Source organism: Syngnathus floridae, chromosome 4, assembly GCF_059516105.1.
Source record: "Syngnathus floridae isolate MCC-2025c chromosome 4, RoL_Sflo_1.0, whole genome shotgun sequence".
In the NCBI taxonomy this organism is placed as follows: domain Eukaryota; kingdom Metazoa; phylum Chordata; class Actinopteri; order Syngnathiformes; family Syngnathidae; genus Syngnathus; species Syngnathus floridae.
The window spans coordinates 2,434,257-2,456,761 of record NC_142416.1 but is presented as its reverse complement, the minus strand read 5'-3'; the positions used below and the strand labels follow the sequence as shown (position 1 = coordinate 2,456,761).

Here is a 22,505-nt window from a genome sequence, read left to right as displayed (position 1 = left end):
GCCAGGTATATGTCCCACCGGCAGGAGACCCTATGGAAAGCCCAGGACGCCCTGGAGAGACTATGTCTCTCAGCTGGCCTGGGAATGCCTTGGGATCCCCCGGAATGAGCTGGACGAAGTGGCTGGGGAGAGGGAAATCTGGGCGTCCCTTCTAAAGCTGCTGCCCCCACGTCCCGATCCTGGATAAGCGGGAGAGGATGGATGGATGGTTGGAAATCTTGAAAAAATAAGTGAGAATGATAATCGACAAAAATACAACCGTTCAAAAAATTAAACAAATGAACCTGAACTAGTGCAATAAACCCAAGACCAACAAACTGTTCACTAAAGTTTCTTTAATGCACAGTACAATTGGTTGCAAGGTACATTAGTACAATATATTGAAAAAGCTGAAAAAATGATGCATGTGTTATTTCTTGCCTCTTAATGTTACAGTTTCACCATGTTCCTTGATCAGGAATCAGTGTACATTTCAGTCAAACCAAGACAGTACAAAGAAACAATAAATTGAACCAGTGTAGTTTATCTACTTCCAATTACAATCAACTAGACTTAACTCAACTTCACAGAAAAATAAGTGAACACAAATCATGCAGGTATATAGGAGTTTGGAATTCCGTTAAGGCAATCATTTTATTTCATACCCAGACCATATGTTCTGCAAAGGAGTAAAATCCGAGCACACCATTACCGAAGCAACTGCTGGCAACAATGTTTTCCTGAAAGCATTTATCTTAATTTCCCTCAGCCAATTTGTTTTGTAATAATACATTTTAATTCATTTGTCCATTCAAAATGGGTTAATCTTCTGAAAGTCACATGATGCGTTGACAACTGTGATCTGTTGAGTGAAACATTTACAGAAGCTGTGGACTGGGGGTTAAGTATTTTGCAGTGCCTTTGTTTCGCAAGAGAACAAAGAAAAATGAACTCAAATTAAAAGCATGACAAGTCATTCAAGCAGCTCTCAATACAATTGACCTTTTCTTCTTTTTGTCGCCAAGTATTTCTGCAAAGGAATGAACAAAACAATTGAATTAGATAGTCATCATGGCTTTATGTACACAGTGCTCATCATAAATACTGCTGCAGCCCCTGATTTTTTTTTTTATCCAAATCAACTAGTCAGTGAACATGAGAACCCTTATCATTTTGATGCGGTTGACTTACCTGTGGTTTAATTCTTGAGACTTACAATGTTCCATGCAGTATACAATAATGTAATATATTTGCTAAACTTTCATGTGCACATAGACATTTTTGGCAACATAATCAAGCATTACCAAAAAGTAATTTTCCTTTACTCTACATCGTGTGCACAATTATTAGGAAGTTGTATTTTTGAGGATTAATTTCATGTTTGAACAACTACAGTGACCACAGTCAATCCAAAATGTTAATAAACTTCAATTTGATTAATTCATAAAGTAAAACTGAGGTTTGGGCTTTTTAAGGAGAAAATTTGTGCACAATTATTGGGATACTATTGGTGTACAGTATTATGTGACTAAAAGAAAAACGACCATGTTCCCACATCACTTGTTTATTTTCATCTATTTAAGTGAGAATAATAATCAAGCAACTCAAAATTTACGAACTGACATTTCAAAAAAAAGGAAAAAAATAAAATCAGTGACCAATATAGCCAGCCTTCTTTTCAAAAACAGCCACAAGCCTTCCATTCATGGATTCTGTTAGTTTCTTGATCTGCTGACAATCAACTTTCCGTGCTGCAGCAACCACAACCTCCTAGACACGGTTCAGAGAGGTGTACTGTCTTCCTCCACTGTAAATCTTCCATTTGAGAAGGGCCCGCAAGTTCTCATTAGGGTTTAGGTCAGGTGAGGAAGGGGGCCATGTCATCATTCTTTTATCTCTAAGGCCTTTATTGGCTAGCCATGCAGTGTAGTATTTTGATGCATGCGCTGGAGCATTGTCCTGCATGAAAATCATTATCTTCTTGAAAGATGCCGAATTTTTCCTGTACCACTGCTTGGAGAAACTGTCTTCTAAAAACTGGCAGTAAGTTTGGGAGTTGAGTTGGAGTCCATCTTCAACCCGATAAGGTCCAACTAGCTCATCCTTAATAATACCAGCCCATACCAGTACTCCACCTCCAACTTTCTGGTGTCTGAGTCGAAATGGAGTTCTGTGCCCGACACTGATCTGGCAACGGGCCCATCCATCTGGTCTGTCAAGAGTCACTCTCTTCTCACCCATCCATAAAACCTTTGGATATTTCTTGGCCCAGTCTTGGCGTTTCAACTTGTGTCTCTTGTTTAGAGGCGGTCGGGTTTCATCTTTTCTTACCTTGGCCATGTCAGTGGAGTACTTTGATGCATGCAATTGAGTATTGTCCTACAGGGAGTAGCGATACAGAAGTACTTAAGAGTCAACAGTTCAGAGCAACGGTGAGTGTGGAAAAGAGGTGAAGAAGCGCATCAAAGCAGGGTGGAACGTGTGAAGAAAAGTGTCAGGGGTGATGTGTGATAAAAGAGTATCAGCAAAAATGATGGGAAAGTTGTACAATGTGAGACCAGCTATGTGGAATGGTTAAGACACAGTGGCACTGGGAGAAAAGACAGGAGGCAGAGCTGGAGGTGGCAGAGATGAAGATGCTGAGGTTCTGTTTGGAAGTGACGCGGTTGGATAGGATCAGGAGCAAGTGCATCAGAGGGACAGCGCATGTTAGGTGTTTTGGAGATAAAGCCAGAGAGGCCAGACTGAGATGGTTTGGACATGCACAGAGGAGGGATAGTGAATATATTGGTAGAAGGCTGCTGACCAGGCAGGTCAAGGGGAAGACCAAAGAGGAGAAATATGGATGGAGTGAAAGAGGACAAGAAGTTAGTTGGGGTGAGAGAAGAAGATTCACAGGATAGGGTGAGATGGAAACAGATGGTTTGCTGTGGCGCCCCTGAGCGGAAAAGCCGAAAGGAAAAGAAGTTGAGTATTCTATGCAGGCATAAAAATCATGGTCTACTTGAAACTTTTTACTGTGCCACTGCTTGAAGAAAGTGTCTTTTAAAAACTGACAGTATGTTAATTTTGATTCATCCATCCATCCATCCATCCATTTTCTGTACCGCTTTGTCCCCACGGGGGTCGCGGGCGTGCTGGAGCCTATCCCAGCAGTCATCAGGCAGTAGGCGGGGGGACACCCTGAACCGGTTGCCAGCCAATCGCAGGGCACACAGAGACGAACAACCATCCGCACTCACACTCTCACCTAGGGGCAATTTAGAGTGCACAATCGGCCTGTCAAGCATGTTTTGGGAATGTGGGAGGAAACCGGAGTGCCCAGAGGAAACCCACAAGGGCTTGGGGAGAACCTGCAAACTCCACACAGGGAGGGTCGGAGGTGGAATCGAACCGGCACCCTCCTAACTGTGAGGCGGACGTGCTAACCAGTGCCCCACTGAGCTGCCAATTTTGATTCATTTTTGTTTTAATTTTTGAGTTAATTTTAAGTCCATCTTTAACTCAAAAAAGTCCAAGCATCTCATTTTTAATAATACCAGCCCATACCAGTACTCTGCCTCCACCTTGCTGGTGTCCTATTTGAAGCGGAGCCATTACTGATCTAGCCATGGTCTAACCTGGTCCATCAAGTGTCATTCTCATCTCATCAGTCCAAAAGATCTTTGTCAAATCTGTCTAATGATATTTCCTGACCTATTCTTGAGGTTTCAATGTGTACGCCTTGTTCAGTGGTGGTCAGGTGTCAGCTTTCCATACCTTGGCAATGTCTCTGAGCACTAAACACCTGGTATTTCTGGGCACGCCAGGTAGATTGAAGTTCCAGAATATGGTAGTGCTGAAGGATAATGGGTTCCTGGTTTTAATGTTTCAGTTTTCTCAAATCTTTGGCAGTTAATTTGCATGTTTTTCCTTAATACAAACTGGATTCGGTTGAAGTTGGGAAATTGTGTAAAATGTAAATAAAAACAAAATACAATGATTTGAAAATCATTTTCAACCTATATTCAATTGAATACACTACAAAGACAACATATTTAATGCTCAAACTCATGAACTTTATTTTATTTTTCAAATAATAATTAACTTAGAATTTCATGGCTGCAACATGTGCAGTAGAAGTTGGGAAAGGGCATGTTTACCACTTCGTTACATCACCTTTCCTTTTAATAACACTCAAACGTTTTGGAAGAGAGGAGACTAATTCTCTTAGCTTCTCATGTGGAATTCTTTCCCATTTTTGCTTGATGAACCGCTTCAGTTGTTCAACAGTCCTGGGTCTTCCCTGTCGTATTTTACGCTTCATAATGCGCCACACATTTTCAATGGGAGACAGGTCTGGACTGCAAGCGGGCCAGGGGAGAACCTGGACTCTTTTACTTCGAAGCCACGCTGTTGTAACACGTGCAGAATGTGGCTTGGCATTATCTTGCTGACATACGTAAGCAGCGGCGTCCATGAAAAAGACGTCGCTTGGATGGCAGCATATGTTGCTCCAAAATCTGTATGTACTTTTCAGCATTTATGTTGCCTTCACAGAAATGTAAGTAACCCATGCCATGGGAACTAATGCACCCCCATACCATCACAGATGCTGGCTTTTGAACTTTGCATTGATAACAGTCCGGATGGTCCGCTTCCTCTTTGGTCTGGAGGACACGACGTCCAGTATTTCCAAAAACAATTTGAAAAGTGGATTCATCAGACCACAAAACATTGTGCATTAGTCCATTTTACATGAGCTAGGGCCCAAACAACCCGGCGGCGTTTCTGGATGTTGTTCATAAACGGCTTTTGCTTTGCATGGTAGAGTTTTAACCCACACTTAGCAATGTAGTGACGAACTGTATTTACTGACAGTGGTTTTCTGAAGTTTTCCTGAGCCCATTTGGTGATATCCTTTACACACTCATGTCGGTTTTTAAAACAGGGCTCGAAGGTCATGGTCATTCAGTCTTGGTTTCCGGCTGTGGCGCTTACGTGCAGTGATTTCACCAGATTCTCTGAACCTTTTGACATTATGGACCGTAGATGTTCCATCCATCCATTTTCTGAACCGCTTAGTCCCCACGGGGGTCGCGGGCGTGCTGGAGCCTATCCCAGCCGTCATCGGGCAGTAGGCGGGGGACACCCTGAACTGGTTGCCAGCCAATCGCAGGGCACACAGAGACAGACAACCAATCGCACTCACACTCACACCTAGGGACAATTTGGAGTCTTCAATCGGCCTACCAAGCATGTTTTTGGAATGTGGGAGGAAACCGGAGTGCGCGGAGAAAACCCACACGGGCCCAGGGAGAACATGCAAACTCCACACAGGGAGGGCCGGAGGTGGAATCAAACCCGCACCCTCCTAACTGTGAGGCGGACGTGCTACCCAGTGCGCCACCGAGCTGCCTTAGATGTTGAAAGCCCTAAATTCCTTTCAGTTTTGCTTTGAGAAATGTTGTTCTTAAACTGTTCAACTATTTTCTCACGCAGTTGTGGACAAAGTGGTGAACCTCGCCCCATCCTTGCTTGTGAATGACTGAGCATGTTTGGGGAGGCTCCTTTTATACCCAATCATGGTACCCACCTCTTCCCAATTAGCCTGATCACATGTGGGGTGTTCCAAATAGGTGTTTGATGAGCTTTTCTCAGCTTTCTCAGCATTTTTTGCCACCTTTCCCAACTTCTACTAGACGTGTTGCAGCCGTGAAATTCTAAGTTAATTATTCTTTGGCAAAAAACAATCAAGTTTATCAGTTTGAACATTAAATATGTTGTCTTTGTAGTGTATTCAATTGAATATGGGTTGAGAAGGATTTTCAAATCGTTGTATTTTGTTTTTATTTACATTTTACACAATTTCCCAACTTCAGCCGAATCCGGTTTGTATGTTTCCTGCGACCCTGTTGCTATTTGCAATGAAATGTTTGATGGTTCTGTGATCATGCCCTAGCAATTTCAAGACTGTTGCAAACCCCTTAAAGACCTTTTAGAATTTTTGACTTTTTAAGAGTCTTTTTTTGCCCCATTTTGCCTTAGGAAAACAAGCTGCCTATGAATGATGCACACTGTGATATCCTGAGGCCCTACCATCCCCTCATTATATGAATACACATCATTTCATATACTTGTATCGAGTAAGCTTTCAAGCTTATACGTACAGCATGGAGTTGGAAAATATGAGTAAAAATGATCATATGGTCAAAATACACACTTGCCTAATAATTGTGCATAGAGTGTATTGTACACACACATATATAGTACATACAGATACATAAATACATATATGCATTTAGAAAGTAACAAATGTTCTTTCATACTTGCACGTTTTCAAAGTGCTTGAAGCTTTTGCAATGGGTGATCTGTGTGTCTTTACTTCCACTGAAAAAACGGTTACACGCTTTGCAGAAGAAGCCTGTTTTAGGAACCAAGAATTCCATACCTGAGAGACGGAAAGAAAGGGGGAGGAGAGAGAGAGAGAGACAGAGAGAGAGAGAGAGAGAGAGAGAGAAAGAGAGAGAGAAAGAGAGAGAAAGAGAGAGAGAGAGAGAGAGGGGGTCAAATAGGCGCTGTTAAAATCTTGAACCCCGCATATATAGGACAATTCAACATCCTGCGGGGGCTCTCCCGGAAGGGGCGAGGTTCTTCTAATATTAAAAAAAAAAAAAAAAGAAAAAAGAAAAGCACAACAACAGGTGATAGTCAGACCGGGAAAACTTTTTTCTTTTGGATTTATGAACCTCTCCACAACATAACAGGTGCAGATATCCCTGACTCCATAAAAATAAAATTCTATTTCAGTCAACACCTAACACCAATGCCAGTTTATGTAAATGATACAAATTCATGCAAAGTGCATACTCTCACTGACAGAATCTTGTATTCCTAAATCTTTAAATTACAGTATAATTGGGGAGTGGAATTGAATCAATTATCTTATTAAATATTAACCACTTAAAAAGACTGCGCAACAAAAAAACATTTCAGTATAAACAAATCAGTTAAAAGCACCTTTTTGACACAACACAACAAATTACACTATAGAATTTCCTCATGATGTGTATACTGTGTATACTCGAAGGCGAGCGTCTGGTGGCCGGGTCTTCGCCCATGGGGCCCGGCCGGGCATAGCCCGAAATGGAAACGTGGGTCCCCCTTCCCATGGGCTCACCACCTGTGGGAGGGGCCGAAGGGGTCGGGTGCAATGTGAGCTGGGCGGCAGCCAAAGGCAGGGACCTTGGCGGTCTGATCCCCGGCTGCAGAAGCTGGCTCTTGGGACATGGAATGTCACCTCTCTGGCTGGAAAGGAGCCCGAGCTGGTGTGCGAGGCAGAAAGATTCCGACTAGATATAGTCGGACTAGCCTCCACACACAGTTTGGGTTCCGGTACAAGCCCTCTCGAGAGGGGCTGGACTCTCTTCCACTCTGGAGTTGCCCACGGTGAGAGGCGTCGAGCAGGTGTGGGTATACTTATTGCCCCCCGGCTGGGCGCCTGCACATTGGGGTTCACCCCGGTGAACGAGAGGGTAGCCTCCCTCCGCCTTCGGGTGGGGGGACGGGTCCTGACTGTTGTTTGTGTCTATGCACCAAACAGCAGCTCAGAGTACCCACCCTTCTTGGGGTCCCTGGAAGAAGTGCTGGAGAGCGCTCCTTCTGGGGACTCCATCGTTCTACTGGGTGACTTCAATGCTCACGTGGGCAATGACAGTGAGACCTGGAAGGGCGTGATTGGGAGGAACGGCCCCCCTGATCTGAACCCGAGCGGTGTTCTATTGTTGGACTTCTGTGCTCGACACGGATTTTCAATAATGAACACCATGTTCAAACATAAGGGTGTCCATGTGTGCACTTGGCACCAGGACACCCTAGGCCGCAGTTCGATGATCGACTTTGTAGTCGTGTCATTGGATTTGCGGCCGCATGTTTTGGACACTCGGGTGAAGAGAGGGGCGGAGCTGTCAACTGATCACCACCTGGTGGTGGGTTGGCTCCGATGGTGGGGGAAGATGCCGGTCCGACCTGGCAGACCCAAACGCTCTGTGAGGGTCTGCTGGGAACGTCTGGCAGAATCTCCTGTCAGGAAGAGCTTCAACTCCCACCTCCGGCAGAGCTTTTCCCACGTCCCGGGGGAGGCGGGGGACATTGAGTCTGAGTGGACCATGTTCCGCGCCTCCATTGTTGAGGCGGCCGACCGGAGCTGTGGCCGTAAGGTCGTTGGTGCCTGTCGTGGCGGCAATCCCCGAACCCGCTGGTGGACACCGGCGGTAAGGGATGCCGTCAAGCTGAAGAAGGAGTCCTATCGGGCCGTTTTGGCCTGCGGGACTCCGGAGGCAGCTGACAGGTACCGGATGGCCAAGCGGAACGCGGCTTCGGCGGTTGCTGAGGCAAAAACCCGGGCGTGGGAGGAGTTCGGTGAGGCCATGGAGAATGACTTTCGGACGGCTTCGAGGAAATTCTGGTCCACCATCCGGCGTCTCAGGAGGGGGAAGCAGTGCAACGTCAACACTGTTTACAGTGGGGATGGCGTGCTGCTGACCTCGACTCGGGACGTCGTGAGTCGGTGGGGAGAATACTTCGAAGACCTCCTCAATTCCACCTACACGCCTTCCATTGAGGAAGCAGGGCCTGGAGACTCTGAGGCGGATTCTCCAATCTCTGGGGCCGAAGTCACTGAGGTAGTCAAAAAACTCCTCGGTGGCAAGGCCCCGGGGGTGGATGAGATCCGCCCGGAGTTCTTAAAGGCTCTGGATGTTGTGGGGCTGTCATGGCTGACACGCCTCTACAACGTTGCGTGGACATTGGGGACAGTGCCTCTGGATTGGCAGACTGGGGTGGTGGTTCCCCTCTTTAAGAAGGGGGACCGGAGGGTGTGTTCCAATTACAGGGGAATCACACTCCTCAGCCTCCCTGGTAAGGTCTATTCAGGGGTGCTGGAGAGGAGGGTCCGTCGGGAGGTCGAACCTCGGATTCAGGAGGAGCAGTGTGGCTTTCGTCCTGGCCGCGGAACAGTGGACCAGCTCTACACCCTCGGCAGGATCCTCGAGGGTGCATGGGAGTTCGCCCAACCAGTCCACATGTGTTTTGTGGACTTGGAGAAGGCGTTCGACCGTGTCCCTCGGGAGGTTCTGTGGAGGGTGCTTCGGGAGAACGGGGTGCAGAGCCAACTGATAAGGGCGGTTCGGTCCCTGTATCACCGATGCCAGAGTCTGGTCCGCATTTCCGGCAGTAAGACGGATTCGTTCCCAGTGAGGGTTGGACTCCGCCAAGGCTGCCCTTTGTCACCGATTCTGTTCATAATTTTTATGGACAGAATTTCTAGGCGCAGCCGAGGCGTTGAGGGGGTCCGGTTTGGGGACCTCAGCATCGCGTCTCTGCTTTTTGCAGATGACGTGGTGCTGTTGGCTTCTTCAGGCCGTGATCTCCAGCTCTCGCTGGAACGATTCGCAGCCGAGTGTGAAGCGGTCGGGATGAGGGTCAGCACCTCCAAATCCGAGTCCATGGTCCTCGATCGGAAAAGGGTGGAATGCCCTCTCCGGATCGGGGATGAGATCCTGCCCCAAGTGGAGGAGTTCAAGTATCTTGGAGTCTTGTTCACGAGTGAGGGGAGGATGGAGCGTGAGATCGACAGGCGGATCGGTGCAGCGTCGGCAGTAATGCGGACCCTGTACCGGTCCGTTGTGGTGAAGAGAGAGCTGAGCCAAAAGGCAAAGCTCTCAATTTACCGGTCGATTTACGCTCCTACCCTCACCTATGGTCACGAGCTATGGGTCGTGACCGAAAGAACGAGATCTCGGATACAAGCGGCCGAAATGAGTTTTCTCCGCAGGATGTCCGGGCTCTCCCTTAGAGATAGGGTGAGAAGCTCGGTCATCCGGGAGAGACTCGTAGTAGAGTCGCTACTCCTCCACGTTGAGAGGAGCCAGATGAGGTGGCTCGGGCATCTTATCAGGATGCCTCCTGGACGCCTCCCTGGGGAGGTGTTCCGGGCATGTCCCACCGGTAGGAGACCCCGGGGACGACCCAGGACGCGCTGGAGAGACTATGTCTCTCAGCTGGCCTGGGAACGCCTTGGGATCCCCCGGGATGAGCTGGATGAAGTGGCTGGGGAGAGGGAAGTCTGGGAGTCCCTCCTAAAGCTGCTGCCCCCGCGACCCGACCCCGGATAAGCGGAAGAAGATGGATGGATGGATGGATGGTGTATACTGTGTATCATCCAAAGTTTGTAAAAATACAAAAAACATACTTACAGTACAACTTTTTGATTCAGTCATTCAATGTTCATACATTTCAAAAGACATCTTACCAACTGGTATGCTCGGATTAAAATGGACAGTTTTGTCTGTGGCCATGGGAGTTTCTGTTCTTGGCTTATCCTCACTCTTCTTTTCAGTGACTTTTGGGATGTCAGACATCATGTGTCTCCCTATGTGAACATAAGGTAAAACAGAACAAGAACAGAACAAGCAGTCTTAGGTTTTCATGAAAAATCAATGACTTCATCTAAACCCCATATGGCAAAATGTTGGTTTGTTCATTTTTACGCACTAAACAATATTACCAAAATCAAAATGAGATGCCGTAACAGTGCTATCAAATAACATGAATTTGTATACAGTGATCCCTCGCCATTTCGTGCTTCACCTTTCATGAATGCGCTACTTTGCGGGTTTATAAGTGACGTGAGAATGGTGTTTAAATACACACTGATAGCACGGGCCTCTGAGCAATGCGAGTCATTGCGGACAAGAGCGGGAAGCACGGCAGCCAGCCTGTCACGAACGAGGCAGGACAATCATGTGCAACACGGACTGTTTATTTAGGGAATGCGAGAAGAGGAAAAGGGAGGCTAGAACGCCAACAGAACAGGTGGATGAGGAAACTAACGAGCCGGTTAGCGAGCTAGTTTGATTGATTGATATCTATTTCAAACATATTTAAAACATAAAAAGAGAAAAAAATAAAACAAATAAAACCCCCAAAACCCTCATGACGAATAAAATATATGGACTTGACTTTCTCTTGCCCGGACGCGAGTCACCGAGGCCCCCCACTGGAGCCAGGCCTGGAGGTGGGGCTTGAAGGCGAGCATCTGGTGGCTGGGCCTTCGCCCACGGGGCCTGGCCGGGCGCAGCCCGAAAAGGGAACGTGGCTCACCCCCTGTGGGAGGGGCCAAAGAGGTCAAGTGCATAGTGAGCTGGGCGTCGGGAACTAGGCGGTCCGATCCCCGGCTGCAGAAGCTGGCTCTTGGGACATGGAATGTCACCTATCTGGCTGGAAAGGAGCCGAGCTGGTGTGTGAGGCAGAAAAGTTCCGACTAGATATAGTCAGACTTGCCTCCACACACAGTTTGGGTTCTGGTACAAGTCTTCTCGAGAGGGGCTGGACTCTCTTCCACTCTGGAGTTGCCCATGGTGAGAGGCGTGGAGCAGGTGTGGGTATACTCATTGCCCCCTGGCTGGGCGCCTGCAGATTGGGGTTCACCGCAGTGATCGAGAGGGTAGCCTCCCTCCACCTTCGGGTGAGGGGATGGGCCCTTTTTGGAGTCCTTGGAAGAATTGCTGGAGACCGCTCCTTCTGGGGACTCTATCGTTCATTGGAAGGAACGGCCCCCCCGATCTGACCCGAGCGGTGTTCTATTGTTGGACTTCTGGGCTCGACACGGATTGTCAATAATGATGTGAGTCACCCCGCTCACTCTTTGCTTGATCTTCTGCCCTCTGGGAAGAGGTACAGGAGCCTGCGCTCCCGCACCGCCAGACTCACCAACAGCCGCTTCCCTGTGTGAGTTCGATTCCAACTGCGGGTACTGCTTTTTTCCTTTTTAACGTGACAAACACAAATGAGGAGCTGAGAACGGGCCTGACGTAACATATAGAGTGATTAAGGACAACTATTACATGAATAACATGTTTATAAAACCATCGGTGTCACTCCAATTCATTAAATCCATCGATCGTTCTTTGTCAACAATGGGTGCGCTTGCACTTCAAAATATTCCACAGGCTCATATAACGATAGATAAACTATATTTCAAATAACTATAATACAAGCCAATAATATTATCAAACCATCCGTGCACTTTAATTCCATTAAATCGATCGATCAAATTCCTCGTCCTTTGTCAACATCGCCGCGCGTGCGCCCTGACGTCAGCCTCGTCTTTATTCCACAGATAACTATATTGTAGCGTTAACAAAGTACAAGGATAGACGTGGGTTTGGTAAACGGCTCTTTATTAAACAAAAACTTCCAAGCGTGTGGCGGCGTGGACTTCCTGACAGACCGGGCGTGCGTAATGGCCATGTCCGAGCCCCGCGCACCGTTCGCGGACAACCACTCGGCCGAGCGCCGGCCCCCGACTCAGTAGAGTAGGATCGGGCGTGCGTAAAAGCCATAATAGTTTTTCAAACCTTCTATGTCACTCCAAATCCTTAATTCCTTCAAACTCTTTGTCCTCCGTGTCACTTAGAAATGATCACCGCTAATGATGCCGGTCGTCCTTACGTTGGTCGCGCCGCGCGGTGCCACTGACGTCACTTGAAATAGTAATCCATTGGTACATCACGGTTCTCCAAACTTTCTTTCTGCTGCTCGATTACTGTTTTCAGCTGCATATTTTACAACTTGAAGTTTGTAACCTGCAAAATATGAGTTTCTTTTTGGTGCCATTTTTCTTAAGCCCACCCAGGTGATGAGTCACGGCCAACGGTGAAATTTAGAGCGCCCTCATCCAGTTTCGTCTGAAAATATAATTTTTTTGGGTTGTTTTATCAAAGTCAAAGTCTGCTTTATCGTTGATTTTTTTTTTATATATTAAGACACACAAAGAGATTGAAATTACGTTTCCACTATCCCTTGGTGAGATAGTACACATATGCATACAAGCAACACAAAAAAAACCCCAAAAAGGCACAAACAATGAATAAATAAGAGTGTTGAATAAATGATAAATAAACAAATAATAAAAAATAATAATAATAAATATAATAGGAGCAAAAATGGAGCAACAGCAGTACATACAGCAGACAGTGGACTTGGATATGGTGCTTTAAAGTGTTAATTGCTTTATTTGATGTTTTCTCTATTTTTTATGTTTTGAATATGTTCAAGATAAAGATATAAAAGCATGTGAAGTGATCAACTATACTAAAAATAACATGGGAAGTGGTCAACTATACTTGTAAGTGATGTCTTAATGATCAAGTAAAAATGTGTGAAAAAAAATATATATATAAGTCGCTCCTGAGTATAAGTCGCCCCCTCTCCCAAACTATGAAAAAAAACGCGATTTATAGTCCGGAAATTACGGTACAATCAGTTTCTCAACCAAGGACTGGCTGATTCCAAAGTAAAATGCATTACAGTAATTCATCCAAGATGTAACAAAGGGCACGAATTACTGTATTGGCCCGAATATAAGACAACCCCGATTATAAGATTCTTTTTCAAGACTCAAGTTTAAAAAAAAACTTTCTGAACACTTTAATTTTTATACATAAAATAATTACATCTGGAACGAATGCTTATAACAATATATTCGAGAGAAAAAGGATATTATTTTGCCTCATTCAAATCACGCAAAAACTGTCTATCACATCTTAATATCTGAACATTTAAATATGTAAACTAAAGTGCAATCACATTTGTAAATGAATGGCTTCTGGTTTTTGAAATGTAAATAAACCAATCTACTGTGATAAAACAACAAAATTGCAATAACTGCATTAATCATCAAAGTGAAGTCTGAAATGTAGTCTTGAAACAAATCTGAATGAGGAAAAACATTGCAATAAAATAATGCAAACTGCTACTCCTATTGTTGGGGGTTGGCTCAGATGGTTATGCTCTTTTCACCCCCGGGTGACGGTCAGAACACAGGAGGGAAGATGTGGTTCAGTTTTGATTGCTTTACTGAATTATTGGCCAAAAAATAATGATAAATAACCATAAATGAAATACTCTCTGCAACACACCAAACGTAAGTCATCAATCAAGACAACAAAATACATTTGGTGGCTACTCGTACGATGCGAGGCAAACTTAAAGGAGCGCACCGGAGCTGTCAATCAAATGGCGCGCACACAAAGCAAACCCGACAAACGGCACAACAGTGGGCAGTAGTAACAATGAAATGTATATACTCACTTTGTGTCGAAGATGCACACGATCACAGCTACATACTCAGTCTATTATGAGCGCACCGAAGCTGTCAATCAAACGGCGCGCACACGAAGCAAACCGCGATCGGACAAACGACACAACAGTGGAAAGTAGTAACAATGAAATGTATATACTGTAATTTCTGGACTATAAACCGCACCAGACTATAAGCCGCACCAGCTAAAATTCGTGGATATTTTAGTTTTTTTCTTACATAAGCCGCACCGGACTATAAGCCGCACGTGCACACGAGTTTTTTACAAAGAAAGACAGTACACAGAAAGCCTTTTTAAAGTTTTAATAACATACTTTAACATGTCTTTCTAAACATTGCCTGTGACGCAGCAGTAGAACTGCAGCAACACGAAAGTGTGTACGCGAGTTATTAACAAAGAAAGACTGGACACAGAATGCTTTTTTAAAGTTTTAATAACAAACCTTAACATTTCTTTCCAAACACTGCCTGTGACGCGGCAGTAATACCGCAGCAACACGGAAGTAACACAGCACTAATAGGGTTTGATTAAATAAAACATAACGGTAAAAGTAACTGAGACGCGGCGGTAACACAGCAGCGACACGGTAGCACAGCACTAACAGGGCTGGTTAAAGTAAAAGTAAAAAAAAAAGAGCTTCATCGTCTTCATCTTCCTCCTGTGCACTGAAACCGTCGAAATCTTCCTCCTCAATTTCCGAATAGCGTTAAATATCCTTCGCCACACACTTTCTCAGTATCTCTTTCGTCGTCGTTTTTATCCATTTCTTCTAGCATTTTCCATGATGAGGGTCTGTTCATGCTAATCTTATTCATGCACGAAGCGCTAGATTACATTAAACTAGCGAGCGACACGTATAGCTCCAGAGTAGACGTGACTGGGAAATAAAGAAAAGGGTGCCACAACACAATGTCATCGACATCAACTGCCTTTAGCTTAAAAGGGGCATCATATGCATTTTTTTTGTCGGTTTGTGTATAAAAGCTTCCTTTCAGTAATGTCCGTCTTGATTGCGTTCTGCGTGATGGGCGAAATGTTGTAAACACAAACTAGCACGTCTTCTTCGGCGCATTATCTCTTCTTCGTCTGTCTCGCTCTTGCTTCCTGCTAGAGCGCCCCCTGGAGGCCGGAGGCCGTAAAAATCCATAAGTACGCCGCGCCGCCATTTAAGCCTCAGGGTTCAAAGTACCGTAATTGCCGGACTACAAGCCGCACCGTATTATAAGCCGCACCAGCTAATATTCATGGATATTTCAGTTTTTTTCTTACATAAGCCGCACCGGTCTATAAGCCGCACGTGCACACAAGTTTTTCACAAAGAAAGACAGTACATAGAAAGCCTTTTTAACGTTTTAATAACATACTTGAACATGTCTTTCTAAACATTGCCTGTGACGCAGCAGTAGTACCGCAGCAACGCGGAAGTGTGCACGCGAGTTATTAGCAAAGAAAGACTGGACACAGAAAGTTTTTTTTAAAGCTTTAATAACATACCTTAACATTTCTTTCCAAACACTGCCTGTGACGCGGCAGTAATACCGCAGCAACACGGACGTAACACAGCAAAGTCAGAGACGCGGCGGTAACGCAGCAGCAAAACGGTAGCACAGCACTAACAGGGCTGGTTAAAAAAAAACGTACCAGTAAAAGTAAAAAAGAGCCGTCTTCATCTTCCTCCTGTGCACTGAAACCATCAAAGTCTTCCTTGTTAGTGTCCGATTGGAATAGCGTTTGATATCCTTCGCCTCACTTTCTCAGTCTCTCTTTCGTCGTCGCTTTTATGCATTTCTTCGAGTTCTTCATGCTTATCTTATTCATGCACGAAGCGCTAAATTACATTAAACTAGCGATATAACGTATAACTTAAAAGCGGCATCATGCATTTCTTTTGTCCCCCATAATGACGGTTTGTGTATAAAAGCTTCCTTTCAGTAATGTCCGTGTTCATCTCATTATGTATCTTCTTTGTGAGTGTGAGTGTGTGCGTGATGCGCGAGACGATCAAAACACAAGCGAGCACGTCTTCTTCGGCGCATTATCTCTTCTTCGTCTGTCTCGCTCTTGCTTCCTGCTCGAGCGCTCCTTGGAGGCCGTAAAAATCCATAAATACGCTCCAGAGTAGACACAACACAATGACATCAACATCGACTGCCTTTGGCTTAAAAGCGGCATCATATGCATTTCTTTTGTCCCCCATAATGACGGTTTGTGTATAAAGGCTTCTTTTCAGTAATGTTCGTCTTGATCTCGTTCTGTCTCTTATTTGAGTGAATTATACTGCACTATTCGCCTGGCGGATGGACATGCGATCAACACACCACTTTTCTCCCCAGTGACGTGTATAAAAGCAGGTGTCCACGTTGTAACATGAGATATTTACACAGAAAGATGATACACAGAATTTTTTTTTACAGTAATTTTTAATTACTGTAATTATATGCATTTTTTCCAAAAAGTGCACGGCAGTAACAGCAGCAACAAGGCAGTACAACGACAGTAAAACTGCAGTAACACATCTGGTTAAAAAAATAACCAGCCTACCAGAAAAGTAATCGATCGCTTACTGTAAATAAATGTCTTTTTCCAAAAAGTGCCTGTAACACGGCAACAACACGGCAATAACACAGCAGTACAACGGCAGTAACACCGCTGGTTAAAAAAAATAACCAGCCTACCAGAAAAGTCATTGATCGCTATCTTCATCTTCCTCCTGTGCACTAAAACCACTGAAGTTGTCTTCTTCAGTGTCAGACTTGAACAGACTCAGGATGACTTCGTCAGACACTTTTACACCGTCTCTCTCTTTTTCGTTGTCGCTGTCACTGTCACTTTCGTCTCGAGGCGAAGATGTGCTCGCACCGTTCTCTTCCTCACGCAGCAGTCCAGCCTTTCGAAAGCCGTTGGTGATCGTGGATTTTTTCACACTGCCCCACGCAGTCAGGATCCACTGGCAGACTTGAGCAAAAGTTGCTCTTCGCATGCGGCCAGTTTTGGTGAATGATTTCTCGCCGCTGGTCATCCACGCCTCCCACTCAACTCGGAGTGCCACTTTAAATGCACGATTCACACTGATATCGAGTGGCTGCAAATACTTTGTTGTTCCCCCAGGAATCACAGCTGGAATTGAGTTTGTCCTCTTGATGGCAGCTTTCACAGAATCTGTGATATGGGCCCTCATGCTGTCCAAAACGAGCAGTGTTTTTTTTCTGTGAAAAAATCCTCCTGGTCGCTTGACGTAGCACTCCGCCAGCCATTCCTTCATTAGGCTTTCCATCATCCACCCTTTCGTGTTTACTTTCACGACGATGCCTTTCGGGAGGTTTTCTTTTGGCATAGTCATTCGCTTAAAAATCACCATTGGTGGAAGCTTTTGTCCGGATGCTGTGCAGCTCAGAACACAAGTGAAATGCGTTCTCTCATGGCCAGTTGTTTTCAGCGTGACGGAGGATTCACCTTTCCTGTTTACAGTCCTAGTGAGAGGTAAGTCAAACGTCAAAGGCACTTCATCCATATTTATGATCTCGTCTGGTCCGATGGAATTCTCAGCTATCTTTGTTTGTGTGAATTTGTGGAAGTTTGTAACTTTTTCCTCGTAGTCGGGAGTTGCTGACACACAGTCGTGCGTGCCCTGATTGACAGGCCCTTTCGTCTCATAAATCTGAGACACCACGATGGTCCACCTTTAAAATCTTCAATCTTCTTTTCGGTGGCGATTGTTTTGGCTTTCAGTCGGATCTGCACGGTGGAAACACCTCGGCCGTCTGCTCTCTGTGTGTTCACCCAGTCTTCAAGAATGTTTTCAACTTCGGGCCATCTGCCTTTGTTGCCTCTGAAAGCTTTTGTTGTCTTTTTGCATTGTGTCAGTTCTTCACTCTGCCGTCTCCAACGTCTCACCATCGATTCATTGATGCCAAGCTTACGTGCCGCCGCTCTATTTCCGTCTTTGACAGCCAAATTGATTGCTTTTCATTTAAAAGCTGCATCAAATGAATTTCTTCGCGTGCTTTCCATGGTGAGGGTGTGTGCGTGATGCGCAAACTAGCACGTTTTCTTTGTCTGTCTCGCTCTTGCTTCCTGCTAGAGCGCCCCCTGGAGGCCGTAAAATCCATAAATACGCCGCGCCGCCATTTAAACCTCAGGGTTCAAAGTAACTTTCTGAATAAAATGCATTAAAAGTTCACATTCATTACTTGTTTTTGGTGAGCAAAATGTCAGAAGAATTGAATTCAAATGCTGATTGATTGGGTTTTAATACAATGCAGATGGTCCCAACAGCGCCACTGCTTTGTGTAATCTCTGAGTCACATGGCAGTGTAAGAGAAAGGGTTTAGAGCACAGGTGTCGAACTCAAGGCCCCACATCATTGTATGTGGCCCGCGAAGACAAATTGTGCATCAAATTTGTGTGTCATTACTAGAACTGCAAATTGTCTTCACTTTTAATAATAGTTTTTTTTTTAAATATTTGACCAGTTTTTACTCGTCTGATTTGAAAACGAGTTATTTGTCAGTTTGTTTTGTAGCTTTTACTGTATATAATAGTGTTAAGAGTAAAACTGATCAAGTCATCACAAAAATCACGAAAAAAATCTTATATAAGCCGCACCTGACTATAAGCCGCAGGGTCCAAAATTTTGGAAAAAAGTCGCGGCTTATAGTCCGGAAATTACGGTAACCTTCTAAATAAAATGCATTTAAAGTTCACATTCATTACAACTTGTTTTTGGTGAGCAAAATGTCAGAATAATTGACTTTAAATGCTGATTGATTGGGTTTAAATACAATGCAGATGGTCCAAACAGCGCCACTGCTTTGTGTAATCTCTGAGTCACATGGAAGAGTAAGAGAAAGGGTTTAGAGCACAGGTGTCAAACTCAAGGCCCGGGGGCCAGATACGGCCCGCCACATCTTTCTATGTGGCCCGTGAAGACAAATTGTGCATCAAATTCGTGTGTCATTACTAGAGTTGCAAATTGTCTTCACTTTTAATATCTTTTTTTTTTTAAACATTTGACCAGTTTTTACTCGTCTGATTTGAAAACAAGTTATTTGTCGGTTTGTTTTGTAGCTTTTACTGCATATAATAGGAGGTGCTCATACATTTATTTGGGTTGACAGTCATAATGGCCCTCCGAAAGAAGCTTTGACTACAATGCGGCCCGCGAAAGAAATTAGTTTGACACCCCTGGTTTAGAGCCCTTTGACGCAGGTCACCTAGCATGCATTCCTACAAAAGCTAATAATAGTCACAAGCAAGACCGCCAGAATAAGCAGCAGCTATACTAGTGTTTCAAAATAGTATTTTTGTTGTTGTTTTTTTCTTCAAGATACCGCACAACAGTGGTCCACAGCCTTTATACGAGTGTATAAAAGTGATCAAGTCATCACAAAAATCATGAAAAAAATCTTATATAAGCTGCACCTGACTATAAGCCGAAGGGGTCAAAATTTTGGAAAAAAGTCGCGGCTTATAGTCCGGAAATTACGGTACTCACTTTTTGTCAAAGGCGCACACGATCACAGCAACATACTCAGTCGATACCAGCAACCTTTAACTTACCGCTGGGCAAAAGTGAAAATGGGTATAATGTCTAGAACCCAAATATAAGACGACCCCCACTTTTTCAGTCTTATTTCAATGCTGCTCTCGCGGACAAGAAAATTTGATCACATTACTCCAATATTAGCCAACTTACATTGGCTCCCGGTCCATTTAAGATGTAACTTCAAGGTTCTTCTACTAACCTATAAACCACTGCATGGCTTAGCGCCTTCATATCTCGTCGACCTGGCCGTTCCTTATGTTCCTTCTCGTAACCTTCGTTCGCAAAACGCTAGTCTTTTAGTTACACAGAGGGTCAAACAAATGTCTGCAGGTTCTAGAGCATTCTCTATTCAGGCTCCAGAGCTTTGGAATGCCCTACCAATGGATATTAGAACTGCTACCTCAGTAGAAACATTTAAGACACGTTTAAAGACACATTTCTATGAGATGGCCTTTAACTAACTTGTAGTCGGTCGGAGTTTGTTTTTGTTCTCTCTGCGCACCCCCCTCCCTGGCTGGGGAGGGGGTTAGGTGGCGCAAAAGCTGATAGCAGCTAGCTGGATTCTTGGGGACCAATTCAAGATGAGGAAACTGCAGCTCAACCTCCTTGAAGACACTGCCAGGACAATCGAGGGCACCTCCGACATCCATTTTTTCATTGATTTTCATATTATGTATTACTTGTGCCCTCTCTGCATCCATTACAACCTGGTGATCCTGAAAGGGGGATCCTTCCATCTGTGGTCCCTTCTCAAGGTTTCTCATCATATTCCCCTGGTAGGGGTTTTTGAGTTTTTCCTTGCCCTTTTGGGAGCTTAAGCTTTGGGGATGCTTTGAGAATAATTGTCAATTTGTGTCTATGTGAAGCCCTTTGAGACTGTTTGTGATCTAGGGCTATACAAATAAACTTGACTTGACTTGACAAAAAAACATGATCTTATATTCGGGCCAAAACGGTAGTACTCTTTCAAAGTGCTGTCAAGAAAGCAGAGGCTTGCCCTAGCCAACTGTCTAAGATGGAAAAAAATGGATTTCACAGCTGGTCGAATTCAAAGACCAAAGTTTGTGACTGCCGGCTTTAGATAAGGCGCCAAGGGGCCCAAGTCAACAGGATGGCATGTACAACGGCCACTGGGAATACACACCAAAACTGCTATTTTAGTGTAATTGAAATTCAAGAAATTCAGTCCCAACAAGGCCTTCATTTCCTCCAAACAGAACAAAAGTAGCCTCAATTAGAAAGTGTCTTTTTTGCTCAGCAGGACATAGATCTGACAGTCATTTGCATAGCAGTGGAAGGAAATACCGCGTTTCCTTAGAATTTCTCATCAGATTTGGGTTCATCTCTACAATCAGAAATCTGTCAAAAATCTCATCCCTGATAAAAGGAACTTTACCTGGCTCAGCAGAAGAAAAGCTCATCCATGTGCCCTCTCTCATTTGCACATTTTCCATTACGGTCTGCGCTTCATTTAAAGGGCTCTTAACCACAGCTGTTGCTTTGTCTTTCTTTTCTTCTGCAGTAATATTTCCTGAAGTTATTTTCACCTTCATAGTGTGTTGATCTGATGGTGAGTCATCAATGACTGTTTTACTTGAAATAGGTGGTGTTGGAAGAGTCTCAATCATGATTATACATTCTGTGGGAGCGGAGAGTATATTTTCTATGAAGAGACAAAAATCCAATAAAAAAACATTACAACAACACTAATATGACTAAGTATAATTCTTAGGAGTACATCTTTAAAATATTCTACCTGTCTCATTTATTTCTGGTTGACAAGTTGGCACTACTTTTTGGATGGCAGGAGAAAATTCTTGCCGAGTTTTTGTGGATGGGTTTGCAATTTTGCAACTCAGCATGCCAATTACATCTGATGTTGCACTGTCAGAGGTCCCAGGTGAAATTGTACGTTGATGACCAAAATCTGTAATGGAATCTTCAATGATCATGGGCTGATGCTGACAATCTGTAATAGGATAATCAGACTTCTCCTTAGGTTCCGCGACCACATCCAAAGGTCTGACCTTGAAAAAGTAAAAAGTAAAAGAAAAAATTAAATTCGAAAATACCTCCTGTAGCTTGTGGAACACATATGAATGCTTTACCTCATGAGTGTCCTGTGGGACTTTTGTTTGTGACTTCTCTTGCTCTGTGGTTTTCTCTGAAGCAGCAGGAGAAGGCGGAAGAGGGAAGTCATTCAAATCAGTCACATCCCCAACTTCATCCACAGTCACAAACTCACTCATGTTCAATGGGAATGAATCAAAATCTTCAACCCCATCCTAATTGTACAAAAGGATACATTCAATAACAATAGTAGCGATAACTATTGGATTAACATGTTTTTTGACAAATGCAGCTCACCATCTTGGGCAATTCAGCATCTGATTTGTTAGAAATTCGTTGTTCACCCAGATTTGAGTTGCTTTTATATGTCTCAAACCTGCATGACTCATATAGTCCTGAGGACGGAACTCCATGTTCGTTATTCCTCTCCATTTCCCTCCTCTCTTTTATGGTTCTTTCCTCTTGCTCCCGATCCCACTTGGTCCTTTGTGAGTCCTTCTGGACCCACTGCTCCCCAATTTTTTGCCCTCTCCTCCTAAATTCCTTCTCCTTTTTTGCCTCTTTGTCAACTTTCTCACTCTCTCGAGTGTTTAAACCAACCTCTGCATCAACAAATTTGTGTCCACCTGTCTCTTTTGTTTGGTAACCTGCCTTTCCCACTTCTGTCTCCAGATGAATTTCTTCATTTGCAGAGCCTGCCATTTTATTTCGAGGGTGATTTGTTTCTGCTCCACTGTCCACCTCTACAGTATCCTTGAGATAAAGGA

The 22,505-nt window shown here is 44.5% G+C and overlaps 1 protein-coding gene across 1 annotated transcript in view; it reads right to left on the bottom strand.

Moving 5' to 3' along the window:
* Positions 1–320: 320 nt before the first annotated feature.
* LOC148398572 (uncharacterized) overlaps positions 321–22,505 on the bottom strand; it is a 127,196-nt gene continuing 105,011 nt past the window's right edge. The window contains exons 17-23 of the mRNA XM_088373099.1: positions 22,036–22,491; positions 21,777–21,953; positions 21,425–21,695; positions 21,065–21,331; positions 10,271–10,390; positions 6,288–6,409; positions 321–1,009 (exon numbers count right to left, since the gene is read on the bottom strand). Coding sequence (XP_088229225.1) covers positions 968–1,009; positions 6,288–6,409; positions 10,271–10,390; positions 21,065–21,331; positions 21,425–21,695; positions 21,777–21,953; positions 22,036–22,491 — 1,455 coding nt within the window. The 3' untranslated portion in view covers positions 321–967. The remainder of the gene's footprint in view (positions 1,010–6,287; positions 6,410–10,270; positions 10,391–21,064; positions 21,332–21,424; positions 21,696–21,776; positions 21,954–22,035; positions 22,492–22,505) is intronic.